This window comes from Orcinus orca, chromosome 1 (assembly GCF_937001465.1).
Source record: "Orcinus orca chromosome 1, mOrcOrc1.1, whole genome shotgun sequence".
Taxonomy (NCBI): Eukaryota; Metazoa; Chordata; class Mammalia; order Artiodactyla; family Delphinidae; genus Orcinus; species Orcinus orca.
The window spans coordinates 117338346-117357445 of record NC_064559.1 but is presented as its reverse complement, the minus strand read 5'-3'; the positions used below and the strand labels follow the sequence as shown (position 1 = coordinate 117357445).

Sequence of the window (19100 nt, the reverse complement as noted above, 5' to 3'; positions counted from 1 at the left end):
GCAGCCTTAGCGTCTCATACCTGTCTCTGGTGGCCGCGCTGATAGCCATGGCTTGTGCCCATCTGTAGAGCTCATTTAGACAGTGCTCTGAATCCCCTCTCCTCGCGCACCGCGAAACAATGGTCTCTTGCCTCTTTGGCAGCTCCAGACTTTTTCCCGGACTCCCTCCCAGCTAGCTGTGGCACACTAGCCCCCTTCAGGCTGTGTTCACGCTGCCAACCCCAGTCCTCTCCCTGGGATCCAACCTCCGAAGCCCGAGCCTCAGCTCCCAGACCCGCCCGCCCCAGCGGGTGAGCAGACAAGCCTCTCGGGCTGGTGAGTGCCGGTCGGCACCGATCCTCTGTGCGGGAATCTCTCTGCTTTGCCCTCCGCACCCCTGTTGCTGCACTCTCCTCCGCGGCTCCGAAGCTGCCCCGCTCCGCCTCCCGCAGTCTCCGCCCACGAAGGGGCTTCCTAATGTGTGGAAACCTTTCCTCCTTCACAGCTCCCTCCCACTGTTGCAGGTCCCGTCCCTATACTTTTGTCTCTGTTTATTATTTTTACTTTCGCCCTACCCAGGTACGTGGGGAGTTTCTTGCCTTTTGGGAAGTCTGAGGTCTTCTGCCAGCGTTCAGTAGGTGTTCTGTAGGAGTTGTTCCACATGTAGATGTATTTCTGATGTATTTGTGGGAGGAGGGTGATCTCCACGTCTTACTCCTGCGCCATCTTGAAGGTCTGTCCTGTGCCGTTTTATCATCTATCCCATATGCAGCTCATCTCAGTGCTGCATGCTGATTATCTGCTCTCCATGTCACCTCTCCTCAGGGGGCTCAAAGGAATAAGCAAATCCCCTGCATCAGAGCTAAGAATCCCCAGCACAGCCCATTCACACACAGCGGGCTGGCTAGAGAAAGACTTTCATAACTCATTAAAATAAACGAACTTTACCTCATCTCCAGAAACGTGAAAGTATTTCTCAGGAGAATCAAACTCCCAATATTTGTTTTCTCTTTTCTTTGAGTATCTGAAATTGTGCAACTGTCAGTAGGAAAGGGACAGCTCTAACATCCATGTACTTACTGAGTATGGATTGAATAGAAAAATGTTTGAACTGCCGATGTGAAAAGTAAATTCTTTTTACCAGGTTGTATTTCAGTGTATATCAAATACGTAAAATCACAGTACTTGGGAATTCCCTGGCGGTCCAGTGGTTAGAACTCCATGCTTTCACTGCCAAGGGCCCAGGTTTGATCACTGGTCAGAGAGCTAAGATCCCGCAAGCCAAGTGGCGTGGCCCAAAAAAAAAATCACGGTACTGAAGAGCTGAAAGTTGGAAGTTGTCTAGTCTGGTGACTTTCTTTCCCAGAATATTTAGCCACAGAATCCCTTTGCACAAATACATTATGAATCCTGTATATAATATTTGTCTATTGAGGGAGAAAAAAGGTGTAGTACCCTACTACCCCTGAAGTCCCTAAGGGAGCTTCATGAAGCCAGTTTTTAAGGTATGGGTATAATGCAAGTTCATTTTTTACTGATGAGGACCCTAAAGCACAGAGCAATTGAGGGACTTGACTGAGTATTTGTCTGTAAGACAAAGATGTAAATAACTGCTGGAGAGGGTCATTGTACTCTTCTCTCTGCTTTTGTCTTTTAATTTTTCATGATACAAGTTTTCAAAAACCTTCCAGAGAAACAGACAAGAGTGTAGCAGATTCTTAGCACTCTGAGTTAAATTCTAGTTTTGATATTCTATGAACAGATCTGTGACTTAGATCGAACAGTTTTTCAGAAACACAAATTTTATACTAAAGCCCGTACTTATGAAGAAGACAGCTGGTAAGTCAGCCTCTAACCACTTGACCTAAACTCTGCTTTATAGTTCTCTACAATTTGTCAAATACCCAGCAGCTCTCAAAAAGAATGAAGCTGACTCTGAAGAGAAAGCCAACCACTAATGCCTATGAAAAGGGTATTTTAAAGGAGAAATTATATGTACTGGCATTTAATGATTTTGTGGTAAAGCAGATCTAGGGATGATATACTCTCTTGAATAGCTAGGATTCTGGAGTGTTCATATTCTAGAAAGGAGGAAATTACCACTTGTCAAAATGATTTAATGAATATTACTGTGTCCCAATTTAATTCTTGAAACAACTCTGTGGTGTGAGAACATTGAGGCTCAGAGGTTACAGAACTAATTTGTCCAACTCCCCAGCATTCTCTCATTCAGTACATGTGCATAGATCGTCTACCCTTTGCTAACATTTACCAAACTCAATAAGACCAACCCCCTGCTCTGAAGGATTCACTATTTATATGGGAGACAGAGGCACAACATATGATGTTATTGAGGCATAGAGGAGAGTCCTTAACTACTCTTCCTTGAAAGCCAGGAAAGTCTTCACTGAGGGGGTGACACTGAGCTAAGTTTTAAAGGATGAATAGGAAATCACTAAGCAGGGGAGGTGGGTAGAGACATTCCAGGTAGAGAAAACAGCTTACACAAGTTTATAGCATTGTTACAGGGCATGGAGAGACTATTTATGAAATACCAAGTAGGTAGTAGTGTCATTTTAGGAGGTCATTTTTCATATACTCTTAACATTACATGAAATTAAAATAATCCCATCCCTTTCATTCTGAAATTAACAATTAACTACATTAAACAATTTCTGATAAGAGATATAAAAGCATTTTCAGAACAAAAGGGATAATAGAATAAAAAAGTGGCACGTGATAGGCACTCAGTGATTATTTATTCAACAATTTGAAATTCTCCTAGTAGCTGTTAGGAGATTAGGAGATTTTTCCTAATAGCTGTTAGGAGATATTTCCTAATAGATGTTAGGAGATTTCAAATTCTAAATTTGCTAAAATTTTAGATCCTAAATTTGCCTTAATATCAGTCCCTGTGGTTAATGAATTTTCTCCATAATGCTTAGTTGCCCCAGTGTTAGATCAGTTTGTACAGATGGCTGAAATTATCAAGGGTTGGGGTTCTTCAGATTTTTTGAGACTGCGGAATGAGTAGCTCCAAACTGAAGGTATTGCTCAAAGTGATATGGCTGCGAAGTTAGGCTGGACAGGGAAGAGCGGAGCCAGAGGGACACTGATGGAGAGGGAGAAAGGGAAGAGGCCACACGGGGGGAGTTCTGAAGGGCTGGAAAACAGGTCTAAGAGGTAGATGGTTGGAGACACTGTAATCAGGCCAGCTGTGAAAGGAAAAACAAAAGGTAGTGGCATTAGAAAGATAAGTAGGGAGGTTCCCTGGCCGTCCAGTTGTTAGAACTGGGTGCTTTCACTACTGTGGCCCCGGCTTCAATCCCTGGTCACAGAACTAAGATCCCACAAGCCATGCGGCATGGCCAAAAAAGTAAAAATAAGAATTTAGACAGGCAGGAATGTATCGCCATCAGTGATTAGTGACTGTGACTACAGACTCCATTCTTTGTAAGTATATTTCCTTTACATGTTAGTATTTCTTATAGAATATTGAATGCAGGAGGTTTTTCACCAAGCTGTTTGACATTGTTTAAAAATATGCATTTGGGTAATTGAAGAGGTAGGTCTAGGCCAGACTGAAAAGGGCCTTGTTTTGCCATTCTGAGGACTTTGAGCTTTATCCCATAGGAAGCTATTGAAGCATTTTTTTGTTTGTTTGTTTTTTGATATCTTTATTGGAGCATAATTTCTTTACAATGTTGTGTTAGTTTCTGCTACATAACAAAGTAAATCAGCTAGATGTATACATATATCCCCATATCCCCTACCTCTTGTGTTTCCCTCCCACCCTCCCTATCCCTCCCCTCTAGGTAGTCACAAAGCACCGAGCTGATCTCTCTGTGCTATGCGGCTGCTTCCCACTAGCTATCTATTTTACATGTGGTAGTGTATATATGTCCATGCCACTCTCTCACTTCGTCCCAGCTTACCCTTCCCCATCCCTGCGTCCTCAGGTCCATTCTCTAAGTCTGCGTCTTTTTTCCTGTCCTGCCCCTAGGTTCATCAGAACCTTTTTTTTTTTTTTAAGATTCCATATATATGTGTTAGCATACGGTATTTGTTTTTCTCTTTCTTTCTTCACTCTGTATGACAGACTCTAGGTCCATCCACCTCACTACAAATAGTTCAATTTCATTTCTCTTTATGGCTGAGTAATATTCCATTGTATATATGTGCCACATCTTCTTTATCCATTCATCTGTCGATGGACACTTAGGTTGCTCCCATGTCCTGGCTATTGTAAATAGTGCTGCAATGAACATTGTGGTACATGTCTCTCTTTGAATTATGGTTTTCTCAGGGTATATGCCCATTAGTGGGATTGCTGGGTCATATGGTAGTTGTATTTTTAGTTTTTTAAGGAACCTCCCTACTCTTCTCCATAGTGGCTGTATCAATTTACATTCCCACCAACAGTGCAGTAGGGTTCCCTTTCCTCCACATCATCTACAGCATTTACTGTTTGTAGATTTTTTGATGATGGCCATTCTGACTGATGTGAGTTGATACCTCATTGTGGTTTTCATTAGCATTTCTCTAACGATCAGTGATGTTGAGCATCCTTTCATGTGTTCTTTGGCAATCTGTATATCTTCTTTGGAGGAATGTCTATTTAGATCTTCTGCCCATTTTTGGATTGGGTTGTTTGTTTTTTTGATATTGAGCTAGATAAGCTGCTTGTATATTATGGAGATTAATACTTTATCAGTTACTTCATTTACAAATATTTTCTCCCATTCTGAGGGTTGTCTTTTCGTCTTGTTTATGTTTTCCTTTGCTGTGCAAAAGCTTTTAGGTTGTATTAGGTCCCAGTTGTTTATTTTTGTTTTTATTTCCATTTCTCTAGGAGGTGGGTCAAAAAGGATCTTGCTGTGATTTATGTCATACAGTGTTCTATGTTTTCCTCTAAGAGTTTTATAGTGTCTGGCCTTACATTTAGGTCTTTCATCCATTTTGAGTTTTTTTTTGTGTATGGTGTTAGGGAGTGTTCTAATTTCATTCTTTTACATTTAGCTGTCCAGTTTTCCCATTACCACGTACTGAAGAGGTTGTGTTTTCTCCATTGTGTATTCTTGCCTCCTTTATCAAAGATAAGGTGACCATATGTGCATGAGTTTATCTGTGGGCTTTCTATTCTGTTCCACTGATCTATATTTCTGTTTTTGTGCCACTACCATACTGTCTTGATTACTGTAGCTTTGTAGTATAGTCTGAAATCAGGGAACCTGATTCCTCCAGCTCCGTTTTTCTTTCTCAGGATTGCTTTGGCTATTTGGGGTCCTTAGTATTTCCATACAAATTGTGCAAGTTTTTGTTCTAGTTCGCGAAAAATGCCATTGGTAGTTTGATAGGGATTGCATTGAATCTTTAGATTGCTTTGGGTAGTATAGTGTTTTTCACAATGTTTATTCTTCCAGTCCAAGAACATGGTATATCTCTCCATCTGTTTGTATCATCTTTAATTTCTTTCATCAGTATCTTACAGTTTTCTACATGCAGGTCTTTTGTCTCCTTAGGTAGGTTTATTCCTAGGTATTTTATTCTTTTTGTTGCAATGGTAAATGGGAGTGTTTCCTTAATTCCTCTTTCAGATTTTTCATCATTCATGTATAGGAATGCAAGAGATTTCTGTGCATTAATTTTGTATCCTGCTACTTTACCAAATTCATTGATTAGCTCTAGTAGTTTTCTGGTATCATCTTCAGCATTCTCTATGTATAGTATTATGGCATCTGCAAACAGGGACAGTTTTACTTCTTATTCTCCGATTTGGATTCCTTTTATTTCTTTTTCTTCTCTGATTGCTATGGCCAAAACTTCCAAAACCATGTTGAATAATAGTGGTGAGAGTAGGCAGCCTTGTCTTGTTCCTGATCTTAGATGAAATGGTTTCAGTTTTTCACCATTGAGAACGATGTTGGCTGTGGGTTTGTCATATATGGCCTTTATTATGTTGAGGTAGGTTCCCTCTATGCCTACTTTCTGGAGAGTTTTTATCATAAATGAGTGTTGAATTTTGTCAAAAGCTTTTCCTGAATCAATTGAGATTATCATATGTTTTTTATCCTTCAGTTTGTTAATATGGTGTATTGATTGCTTTGCATATATTGAAGAATCCTTGCATTCCTAGAATAAACCCCACTTGATTATGGGGTATGATCCTTTTAATGTGCTGTTGGATTCTGTTTGCTAGTATTTTGTTGAGGATTTTTGCATCTGTGTTCATCAGTGATATTGGCCTGGAATTTTCTTTTTTTGTGACATCTTTGTCTGGTTTGGGTATCAGGGTGATCGTGGTCTCATAGAATGAGTTTGGGACTGTTCCTCCCTCTGCTGTATTTTGGAAGAGTTTGAGAAGGAAAGGTGTTAGCTCTTCTCTTAAGTGTTTGATAGAATTTGCCTGTGAAGCCATCTGGTCCTGGGCTTTTGTTTCTTGGAAGATTTTTAATCACAGTTTCAATTTCAGTGCTTGTAATTGGTCTTTTAATATTTTCTGTTTCTTCCTGGTTCAGTCTCGGAAGGTTGGACTTTTCTAAGAATTTGTCCATTTCTTCCAGGTTGTCCATTTTATTGGCATATAGTCGCTTGTAGTAATCTCTCATGATCCTTTGTATTTCTGCAGTCTCAGTTACTTCTCCTTTTCCATTTCTAGTTCTATTGATTTGAGTCTTCTCCCATTTTTTCTTGATGAGTCTGGCTAATGGTTTATTATTTTTGTCTATCTTCTCAAAGAACAATCTTTCAGTTTTATTGATGTTTGCTATTGTTTCCTTCATATCTTTTTCATTTATTTCTCATCTGATCTTTATGATTTCTTTCCTTCTGCTAACATTGGAGTTTTCTTGTTCTTCTTTCTCTAATTTCTTTAGGTGTAAGGTTAGGTTGTTTATTTGAGATTTTTGTTGTTTCTTGAAGTAGGATTGTTTTGCTCTAAATTTCCCTCTTAGGACTGCTATTGCTGCATCCCATAGGTTTTGGGTTGTCGTGTTTCCATTGTCATTTTTTTTTTAGGTAATTTTTGGTTTCCTGTTTGATTTCTTCAGTAATCTCTTGGTTATTTAGTAGCATATTATTTAGCCTCCATGTGTTTGTAATTTTTTACATTTTTTTCTTGTAATTGATATCTAGTGTCTAGTCTCATAGTGTTGTGGTTAGAAAAGTTACCTGATATGATTTCAGTTTTCTTAAATTTACTGAGGTTTGATTTGTGACTCAGGATTTGATCTATCCTGGAGAATGTTCATGAGCACTTGAGAAGAAAGTGTATTCTGTTGTTTTTGGATGTAATGTCCTATAAATATCAATGAAATCCATCTTGTTTAATGTGTCATTTAAAGCTTGTGTTTCCTTATTTATTTTCATTTTGATGTTCTGTCCATTGATGATAGTGGGGTGTTAAAGTTCCCACTATTATTATGTTACTGTCGATTTCCCCTTTTATGGCTGTTAGCATTTGCCTTCTGTATTGAGGTGCTCCTATGTTGGGTGCATAAATATTTACAATTGTTATATCTTCTTCTTGGATTGATCCCTTGATCATTATGTAGTGTCCTTCTTTGTCTCTTGTAATAGTCTTTATTTTAAAGTCTATTTTGTCTGATATGAAAATTGCTACTCCAGCTTTCTTTTGATTTCTATTTGCATAGAATATCTTTTTCCATCCCCTCACTTTCAGTCTGTATGTGTCCCTAGGTCTGAAGTGGGACTCTTTTAGACAGCATATATATTGGTCTTGTTTTTGTATCCATTCCACCAGTCTGTGTCTTTTGGTTGGAGCATTTAATCCATTTACATTTAAGGTAGTTATCAATATGTATGTTCCTATATCCATTTCTTAATTGTTTTGGGTTTGTTATTGTAGGTCTTTTCCTTCTCTTCTGTTTCCTGCCTAGAGAAGTTCCTTTAGCATTTGTTGTAAAGCTGGTTTGGTGGTGCTGAATTCTCTTAACTTTTGCTTGTCTGTAAAGGTTTTAATTTTTCTGTTGAATCTGAATGAGATCCTTGCTGGGTAATCTTGGTTTCATCACTTTATTTTTTTAACATCTTTATTGAAGTGTAATTGCTTTACAATGGTGTGTTAGTTTCTGCTATATAACAAAGTGAATCAGCTGTAATATACATATATCCCCATATCCCCTCCCTCACATGTCTCCCTCCCACCCTCCCTATTCTACCCCTCTAGGTGAACACAAAGAACCGAGCTGATCTCCTTGTGCTATGCAGCTGCTTCCCACTAGCTATCTGTTTTACATTTGGTAGTGTATATATGTCCATGCCACTCTCTCACTTCGTCCCAGCTTACCTTTCCCCTTCCCAGTGTCCTCAGGTCCATTCTCTAAGACTGTGTCTTTATTCCTGTCCTGCCCCTAGGTTCTTCAGAACCCTTTTTTTTTTTAGATTCCATATATATGTGTTAGCCTTCGGTATTTGTTTTTCTCTTTCTGACTCACTTCACTCTCTATGACAGTCTCTAGGTCCATCCACCTCACTACAAATAACTCAATTTCGTTTCTTTTTATGGCTGAGTAATATTCTATTGAATATATGTGCCAGATCTGATTTATCCATTCGTCTGTCGATGGACACTTAGGTTGCTTCCATGTCCTGACTATTATAAATAGAGCTGCAGTGAATATTGTGGGTCATGACTCCTTTTGAATTATGATTTTCTCAGAGTATGTGCCCAGTAGTGGGATTGCTGGGTCGTATGGTAGTTTTATTGTTAGATTTCTAAGGAACCTCCATACTGTTCCTCATAGTGCCCTTTCATCACTTTAAATGTGTCCTGCCACTCCCTTCTGGCTTGCAGAGTTTCTGCTGAAAGATCAGCTGTTGACCTCATGGGGATTCCCTTGTATGTTATTTGTTGCTTTTCCCTTGCTGCTTTTAATATTTTTTCTTTGTATTTAATTTTTGATAGTTTAATTATTATATGTCTTGGCATGTTTCTCCTTGCAGTTATCCTGTATGGAACTCTCTGCACTTCCTGGACTTGATTGACTATTTCCTTTCCTATGTTAGGGAAATTTTCAACTATAATCTCTTCAAATAGTTTCTCAGACCCTTTCCTTTTCTCTTGTTCTTCTGGGACGCCTATAAATCAAATGTTGGTGCATTTAATTTGTCCCAGTGGTCTCTGAGAGTGTCCTCAGTTCTTTTCATTCTTTTTTCTTTATTCTGCTGTGCGGTAGTTATTTCCACTATTTTATCTTTCAGGTCACTTTTCCGTTCTGCTGCCTCAGTTATTCTGCTATTGATTCCTTCTAGTGAATTTTTAATTTCATTTATTGCGTTGTTCATCACTGCTTGTTTGCTCTTTAGTTCTTCTAGGTCCTTGTTAAACGTTTCTGGTGTTTATTCTATTTCCAAGATATTGGATCATCTTTACTATCATTACTCTGAATTCTTTTCCAGGTAGACTGCCTATTTCCTCTTCATTTGTTTGGTCTGGTGGGTTTTTATCTTGCTCCTTCATCTGCTGTGTGTTTTTCTGTCTTCTCATTTTCTTTACCTTACTGTGTTTGGGGTTCCTTTTCGCAGGCTGCAGGTTCGCAGTTCCTTTTGTTTTTGGTCTCTGCCCCCAGTGGGTGGGGTTGATTCAGTGAGTTGTGTAAGCTTCCTGGTGAAGGGGACTGGTGCCTGTATTCTGGTAGGTGGGTCTGTATCTTGTCTTTCTGGTAGGCAGGACCACGTCTGGTGGTGTGTTTTCTGATGTCTGTGAACTTAGTATGATTTTAGGCAGCCTCTCTGCTAATGGGTGGGGTTGTGTTCCTGTCTTGCTAGTTGATTTGCATGGGACATCCAGCACTGGAACTTGCCGGCCATTGGGTGGAGCTGGGTCTTAGCATTGAGACAGAGATCTTTGGGAGAGCTCTCACTGATTGATATTACATGGGACTGGGAGGTCTCTGGTGATCCAATATCCTGAACTCGGCTCTCCCACCTCAGAGGCTCAGGCCTGACACCAAGGCGGAACACCAAGACCCTGTCAGCCACACGGCTCAGAAGAAAGGGAGAAAAAAAGAAAGAAAAGAAAATTATTAAAATAAAAGTATTTTTAAAATAATAATAATGAAAAAAAAAGAAAGAGCAACCAAACCAATAAACAAATCCACCAATGATAACAAACACTGAAAACTATAGTAAGATAAACATAAAAATCAGTCGCAGACAGCAGACCCCAAATCTACAGTTGCTCCCAAAGTCCACTGCCTCAATTTTGGGATGGTTCGTTGTCTATTAAGGTTTGATGCAGGGTGCATCAAGTTGATTGTGGGGATTTAATCCGCTGCTTCTGAGGCTGCTGGGGGAGATTTCCCCTTCTCTTCTTTGTTCACACAGCTCCTGGGGTTCAGCTTTGGTTTTGGCCCCACCTCTGTGTGTAGGCCGCCCTCGGGCATCTGTTCCAGCCCAGACAGGATGGGGTTAAAGGAGCAGCTGATTAGGGGGCTCTGGCTCACTCATGCTGGGGGGAGGGAGGCTTATGGTAGTTATAATTGGAATGCAGGGCGAGCTTGTGGAGGCAGAGGCGGGTATGATGTTTCAGCAGCCTGAGGTGTGCCTTGTGTTCTCCCAGGGAACTTGTCCCTGGATCACAGGTTCCTGGCAGTGGCGTGTTGCACAGGCTCCTGGGGCGGGGGTGGGGGGGGTGGGTGGATAGTGACCTGCGCTCGCACACAGGCTTCTTGGTGGCTGCAGGAGCAGTATTAGCATTTCATGCTTGTCTCTGGTGTCCGAGCTGATAGCCGTGGCTTACGCCCGTCTCTGAAGCTCATTTAGGCGGTGCTCTGCCTTCTGTGGGCAGACAGGGAAGGAAGCCCCTCTCCTCGTGCACCCTGAAACAATGGTCTCTTGCTTCTTAGGCAGGTCCAGACTTTTTCCCAGACTCCCTCCCGGCTAGCTGTGGCGCACTAGCCCCCTTCAGGCTGTGTTCACGCTGCCATCCCCAGTCCTCTCCCTGGGATCTGACCTCCAAAGCCCAAGCCTCAGCTCCCAGCCCCCTCCCGTCCCAGCAGGTGAGCAGACAAGCCTCTCAGGCTGGTGAGTGCTGGTCGGCACCGGTCCTCTGTGCGGGAATCTCTCCGCTTTGCCCTCCGCACCCCTGTTGCTGCACTCTCCTCCGTGGCGCTGAAGCTTTCCCCCTCTGCCACCCGCAGTCTCCACCCACGAAGGGGCTTCCTAGTGTGTGGAAACTTTTCTTCCTTCACAGCTCCTTCCCACTGGTGCAGGACCCGTCCCTATTCTTTTGTCTCTGTTTTTTCTTTTTTCTTTTGCCCTACCCAGTACGTGGGGAGTTTCTTGCCTTTTGGGAGGTCTGAGGTCTTCTGCCAGCCTTCAGTAGGTGTTCTGTAGGAGTTGTTCCACATGTAGATGTATTTCTGATGTATTTGTGGGGAGGAAGGTGATCTCCATGTCTTACTCCTCTGCCATCTTTAAGGTCCCCTACTATTGAAGTGTTTTAAATCAGACAGTAATATGTTCATATGCACATTCACAAAGACCACAGTAAGAGTAGCGTGGAATAGAGGTAGGCAGACTAGCTGGGAGACGCTTGCACTCATCCAGGTACAAAGGCCAAACTCAATTAATTGGTGGAGGCAGAGAAGAGATCATGAATAGGAAAAATATTAAGAGAGAGGGCTTTGCTGGTGGCACAGTGGTTGAGAGTCTGCCTGCCGATGCAGGGGACACGGGTTCGTGCCCTGGTCCGGGATGATCCCACATGCCGTGGAGTGGCTGGGCCCATGAGCCATGGCCGCTGAGCCTGTGCTCCGCAACGGGAGAGGCCACAACAGTGAGAGGCCTGCGTACTGCAAAAAAAAAAAAAAAAAAAAAAATGTTAAGAGAGAATCTGCGGGGTGTGGAAATTGATTGGATATGAAGAAAAGTGAATAGGAAGGAGACAGAGGCAATATCTAGAATTCTAGTTTTGGTGACTTTTTTTTTTTTTTTTTTTTGTGGTCCATGCCATGCGGCTTGCAGGGCCATGGCAGTGAAAGCGTGAAATCCTAACCACTAGGCCACCAGGGAACTCCTTTTTTTTTTATCGAAGTATAATTGATTTACAATATTGTGTTAGTTTCAGGTATACAGCAGAGTGCTTCAGTTATGTATATTTTTTCATATTATTTTCCATTATAGGTTATTATTAGATATTGTATATAATTCCCTGTGCTATACAATATATTCTTGATGCTTATCTATTTAATGTATAGTAGTTTGTGTCTGTTAATCCCATACTCCTAATTTATCCCTCCCTTTCCCCTTTGATAACCATAAATTTGTTTTCTATGTCTGTGAGTCTCTTTCTGTTTTGTATATAGATTCATTATATTATTTTTTTGACTCCACATTTAAATGATATAATGTTAGTCTTTGTCTGACTTACTTCACTAAGTGTAATATTCTCCAAGTTCATCCATGTTGCTGCATATGGCAGTATTTCATTTTTATGGCTGAGTAATTTTCCATTTTATATATATATATATATATATATATATATATATATATATATATATGTATATGTATATGTATACCACGTCTTCTTAAGCCAGTCATCTGTTGATGGGCACTTGGGTTGTTCCCATGTCTTGGCTATTGTATAGTGCTGCTATGAACTTTGGGGTGCTTATTAAGTCAGAGAATGTTTTGCCTATGTTCTCTTCTAGGAGTTTTATGGCATCATGTCTTATATTTAGGTCTTTAAACCATTTTGAGTTTATTTTTGTGTATGGTGTGAGGCAGTATTCTAATTTCATTGATTACATGTAGCTGTCCAGCTTTCCCAACACCACTTGTTGAAGGGACTGCCTTTTTTCCATCATATGTTGTTGTCTCCTTTGTCATAGGTTAATTGACTATAAGTGTGTGGGTTTATTTCTGGGCTCTCCATTCTGTTCCATTTAATCTGTATATCTGTTTTTGTGCCAGTACCACACTGTTTTGATTACTGTAGCTTTGTAGTATAGTCTGAAGTCTGGAAGGGTTATGCCTCCACCTTTGTTCTTTTTTCACAGGATCACTTTGGCAATTCTGGGTCTTTGTGGTTCCATATAAATTTTAGGAGCATTTGTTCTGGTTCTGTGGAAAATGTCATGGGTGGGACTTCCCTGGTGGTGCAGTGGTTAAGAATCTGCTTTCCAATGCAGGGGACATAGGTTCTAACCCTGGTCCAGGAATATCCCACATGCTGCAGAGCAACTAAGACCATGCAGCACAGCCACTGAGCCTGTGCTCTAGAGCCTGCGAGCCACAACTGCTGAGCCTGTGCCACAACTACTGAAGCCCACACACCTAGAGCCCATGCTCTGCAACAAGAGAAGCCACCGCAATGAGAAGCCTGCACACCGCAACAAAGAGTAGCCCCTGCTAACCACAACTACAGAAAGCCTGTGCACAGCAATGAAGACCCAATGCAGAAAAGGGAACCCTCTTGCACTGTTGGTGGGAATATAAATTGATACAGCCACTATGGAGAACAGTATGGAGGTTCCTTAAAAAACTAAAAATAGAACTGCCATATGACCCAGCAATCCCACTACTGGGCATATATCCAGAGAAACTGATAATTCAAAAAGACACATGCACCCCAATGTTCATTGCAGCACTATTTGCAATAGCCAGGTCATGGAAGCAAACTAAATGCCCGTCGACAGACAAATGGATAAAGAAGATGTGGTACATATATACAGTGGAATATTACTCAGCCATAAAAAGGAACGAAATTAGGTCATTTGTAGAGACATGGATGGACCTAGAGACTGTCGTACAGAGTGAAGTAAGTCAGAAAGAGAAAAACAAATATATATTAACGCATATATGTGGAATCTAGAAAAATGTCACAGATGAACTGGTTTGCAAGGCAGAAATAGAGACACAGATGTAGAGAACAGACATATGGACACCAAGCGGGGAAAGCAGGGTGGGTGGTGGTGGGATGAAATGGGAAATTGGGATTGACATATCTACACTAATATGTATAAAATAGATAACTAATAAGAACCTAGTGTATAAAATAAATAAAATAAAATTCAAAAAAATTAATTAACTTTTAAAAAAATCCATTTAAAAAAAGAAAGAAAATGTCATGGGTATTTTGATAGGGATTGCTTTAAATCTGTAGATCGCTTTGGGTAGTATGGCCATCTTAACAATATTCTTCCAATCCAAGGGCATGGGATGTCTTTCCATTTCTTTGAATCATCTTCAGTTTCCTTTATCAGTGTTTATAGTTTTCAGCATGTAAGTCGTTCACCTCTTTGGTTAAATTTATTCCTAGGGTTGTTTTTATTGTTTTTCTTTTTAGCCAGTTTTAAACGGGATTTTTCTTCACTTTCTCTTTCCTGTATTTCATTGTTAGTGTAAAGAAATGCAACTGATTTCTGTATATTAATCTTGTATCCTGCTACCTTTGAATTCACTTATTTGTTCTAATAGTTTTTGTGTGGAGACAGAGGCAGTATCTAGGATTCTAGTTTTGGTGACTTTTGGATTATAATGGCATTCACAGAGAAGAGGAATATAGGAAGAAAACAGATTTGGGGAAAGAGTATGAGTTTAGTTGGACAAAAACTTGCAGGATAAATATCCTGCATATTCCAGTAGGATATGTAGTTTTGAAATTTAGGAGACCCTGGGATAGGAATAATCTATCAATTAAATAGGTTTAATGGCAGTCTTAAATGTCTATATTCCCAAGGACCTGAATAGCCTGAATTGAACTAATACAGTAAGATTTTAAGAATTGCCACATAATGGATCAACTTCATGATCCCCCTTCAATCGCCTTCCTGTTTTATTTCAGGTGACCAAGGGATAGTCTCTAGGAAGATGTGATTTTCCTCTCAGTAACCAACTCAAAAGATTAAGGATGTCCTCTTAAAAAAAAAAAAAAAAGAAGTTCTTAGAACTCAATCTTGCCCCTCCCTGCTTCACACCTTCTATGTGGAGATGGGAGCCTTGAATGAGCCAGTGAAAATCTATCCATCATCTACTCCCAGAGAATCCAGCCCAGAATATCAAATCTAAACAACTGGGGCTCTTTATAGACTCTCCCTGGGGCAGGTGGACTGTTTACAGGGAAGAAGGAAGAAGATAAAATCATGGATAATTTAAGTTAATGGAGCCAACAAGAGATCTTAGGCACCGGAGCCGGAGGCATGAGGTATCCCCTCCAGCCTCGGCTGCCAAGGGGCTTGTGCCGCCACCTCCGTCTCACAGAAACATCCCTGCCTGGCCTGAGAGTAGAGCTGACAAAGCACCCTCCACCGACACTGCTGAGAACATACCTCCTCCCTTTTCCCAAAGCAGTGCCCTTTCTGGTCTCACTTTTTTTGTTGTGTAAAAACCCATTTTTCCCCAGTGAATGTTATTCAGGTTTTGAGGATGTTTATACATTATTTGTTGATTTTTGTCACTTTCATCCTCAAGGAGGCAACATCACCTGGCACCACTAAGGCTGTGTAGTAACTACGCAACCAATCTCTTAACAATATTTCGAACTTTCAGATCCACCAGAAATCAAGTTCTGACCCTTAGAAATGTTTATTTACAGGCCTCCTTCTACATCAACGTCTATACCAATTGCTGGTGAATCTGAATCTCTGGAAGAAGATAGAAAAGGTGGAGAGACTCTCAAAATTCATCTTGGGATAGCAGGTATGGATGTGTCGCTTACTGGTTTTTCAGTTTGTAAGAAACAGTACTACCCTAAAAGTATCCCAAAGTCCCTCCCAGAGTTAAAATTCTGTGGGTATATATAACTTGAAATGGGCCAATAATTATCAGCAGTTTCAATTATGCAATTTTTGTTTAAGCCAATGCTTCATTTTGTCTAAAGGGTGTGTTATCCTCTGACCAATTAAAAGCTAAATGTTGCAGTGACACTCCCACCCCCACCATTGTATGCCTCTACTCCCCACAGAAATGACAGGACACGACAGGATTGTTCCCGCTCCACATGCCCAGCAGCTTCTGCCAGTCATCTCTCAGGTGGTGCTTCTCTTCCATGAATCACATACCCTCTTTCACTGGTTCCCAAACATTAGTGCACATCAGAATCGCCTGGTGGCTTGTTAAACCATAGATTGCTGACACTGCAGCCAGAGGTTTTGATTAAGTACATCTAGGTTGGGGCCTGAAAGCTGCATGACTAAGTTCCCAGGTGATGCTGCTGTTCCTGCTGCTGGGCCCAGGCCACACCTTGGGGGCCACTTCTCCAGGCAAACACCCAGTCATAGGCTGCTCCCCGAGCTAAAAGCAGGTGGGGGAATGTCAAGTTGGCTGGGGAAAAAGCATTTATGAGCTTCCTTTTTTCTCCCACGCCATGTGACCATGGTTATCATTTGAAAGAATGAAAAGAAAGGTGTAGTGATGTGGTTAACATCTTCACCACTTTTCAGATTGCAAAGATAAGATTTCTTATGCGTAATAAGGATTCTCAAATTTCCTGATTTGGGATCAGTGAATCCTTTGTGTACTTTTAACTCTTGCATTAGCTCCTTGTCTTCAGTATTTAAATATTATGAATTCTTTCTCATGTTGGAAACCAAACACTCATTAGCCCTACATCCTTCTCCATGTACTGCTCTCCCATAGGCTCGCACTCTCCTTCTCCCACCATCCCCCGCCCTCTTTCTCTCAGACTCAGGGGAGCAAGTTATAGCCAAAATTCTAGGAAGAATATACTGCCCATTTATTCCTAAACTCATGTGTGGTCTGGCTTCTACATTCTGCCCTCTCCTGATGATGTCTCCCAGAACATGACTGTCAAATCCTGTGGGCATTCTTTCTGCTCTCATCTGAATAAATTGGCCATTTATTCTTTCTGGAAGCTTTCTCTTGCCTTGGCTCCCACCTCTTTTCTCTGGCTTCTCAGAGGCTTCTTTATCTTCTTCCACCTTCCTGTTAAAATATCGATACTGTCCAGGATTTGGTTCCCTCCACTCACTTTCCCTGGGTGCTGGCATCCATACCTGGGATTTAACTATCACATAAATGTAAATGTGATCATGTAAATATGAGTTAATATGTTTGATTTACAAATTCATGTTGCCTCCAGGCCTCCGTCCTGACCACAGGCACATATTTCCAAATGCTTTTTGGAAAGGTCCACTTTATGTCACATTAGACTGAAACCCACCTGTTTATCTTTTTTTCTCAGCAAGCTTCTAAGTTCTTCGTGATCAGGTCTTAATTTTTCTTTGTATCAACAGCATAATGGCCAGGGACACAGTAGAAATTCCATGAATAGTGGATGGGTGTCCTCAGGTGTCTCAAATTCCACATACCCAGCACGTCGTCTTCCTAACTCTTCCCCCTGTATTTTCTGTTGCAGTTATCCTGGCACACACTTCTAGTTAGTAATTAAGTACTGTCATTTGTGTCTGCTCAACATATCTCAGCTGAATTATTATGAAAATCTTCACTCCTTCACCCCCTGTTCATCCTGCTGCCAAAGTGATCTTCCCAAAATGTCAGTCTGGTCAAGCCACACCCTTTCTTAAAGCCATTGAATTATTTCCTTCCTTAAACCCATAGGAGAAGGTCCTTCATTAGCAGGCATCTGCTCATCTCTCTCTTTCCTTCAGTCATCTACACCACTACCCTATATGCCAACTTTACCAGACTGTTTGCTTTCCTACAGGCAAGGCATGCTTTTCCCTGCCTAGTCTAGCTGAGAAATTCCTATGCATTGTTAAAGACCTGGAGTTAACCTCCTCTATGAGGTTGTTCCTTCATTACCAAGTAGTGTTCAATGCATTTGTCCTTTGGAGCTCTTGATAGCTTCTTTTTGGTGCTTATATTTTGGTACTTGCCACGTTGTATTATAACTGCTTCTACTCTAAACTGTGAAGCATATATTTTATCTTATTTATTTTGTACCCCTATATCTTGTACAGTATTGGGCACTGACCTGGTAAGAGCTTAATAAATATTTATTGAATGAATACATTTTGAAAACCAATAAATAAATGGATGAATTAAGATCTGAGCCAATGCTAGGAGTAAAGTATATAACTCTTGATATGAACCAACTCTTTTAGTTCAGAATTTGCTGTAGCCAAACATTTGGGCTTAGGACCACTGTCAAGCAGGACTAGGGATGCTGGTTTGGATTTGTACCTTACAGTCTGTCCAGAAATGAGAAACCCTTTGCAGAAGGGCCAGGTCGCTCCAGTAGCTTACTTATTTGGCAGCATTCGTTGGCCCATCTGTGTTCAATATCATTTATAGAACTGCTGCTATAATTGCTGTGTTACTCAGTTGGTTTCCTTTTGCCTCTAAGTGAAAAACAGTTCTAGTTTCCAAATATTTCACCCTAATGAAAATGGTCACCCTTCTGCATTCTGTGGAAGAAGCCTAGTTCTGGAAATACATAATTGGCATCTGGAATATGCACATTATTAGGAAAATAATAGAAATAGCTTTGACACTGCTTTTTTTGTACATTGACTTTGAAACTGAATACTATAATCAATTTCTGAAGAACCTTATTCTCAGTGCTACATCACACGCTGTGTTGATTTAAACCAGAGACATTTGTCCAAATTATAGCCTAGCACCAGCATCACTAACACAAAAGTAACAAAGTGTCTACTGTCGTGATGGATTTGGGGAAAGATTTCCTCAAAAACCACCCAAAAACCTGGCAATTTTGTGAGAATTTATAAAAATCCATCTGACTCCTTTTTATAAGAGAAATACTAAATATAAAAACTGAAATAGTTTTATTTAAGATAGAGTGCTATTAAATCTTATGAAAAGTACTATAGCACTTCAGTAAACTGAGGTATTTAAGTTCTTTGCACAGTATTTCTTGCACCACAGTTGTTTACATTGTACTGATTTAAAGGGATTTCTTTCACTCTGTAACTTGATAATGAACTTAGTTTCTAAAATACGTAGATTAGAATACAAATTGACCATTGACTTGTTGACAGTAATAGTAACACTATGTTATGACATATTGCAGATCTCTCAGCAAAGAGTGCCTCTGTTCCAGATGAACTTGGTGCCTGTGGACATTCTAGAACATCAAGCTATGCAAGCCAGCAGTCAAAAGTATCAGGTAGAGGCTAAGAGTGAAGTTGAATTGCTCTGAAGGGACTTGGAAT

General features: G+C 40.6%; 1 protein-coding gene across 8 annotated transcripts in view; it reads left to right on the top strand.

Annotated features, from left to right (window-relative positions):
• The window catches only part of EEIG2 (EEIG family member 2), a 149642-nt gene that overhangs the window by 76927 nt on the left and 53615 nt on the right, over positions 1–19100 (top strand). For all 8 annotated transcript variants that reach the window (XM_049700800.1, XM_049700790.1, XM_033434280.2 and 5 more), the window contains exons 6-7: positions 15539–15642; positions 18959–19054. In XM_049700800.1, coding sequence (XP_049556757.1) covers positions 15539–15642; positions 18959–19054 — 200 coding nt within the window. The remainder of the gene's footprint in view (positions 1–15538; positions 15643–18958; positions 19055–19100) is intronic.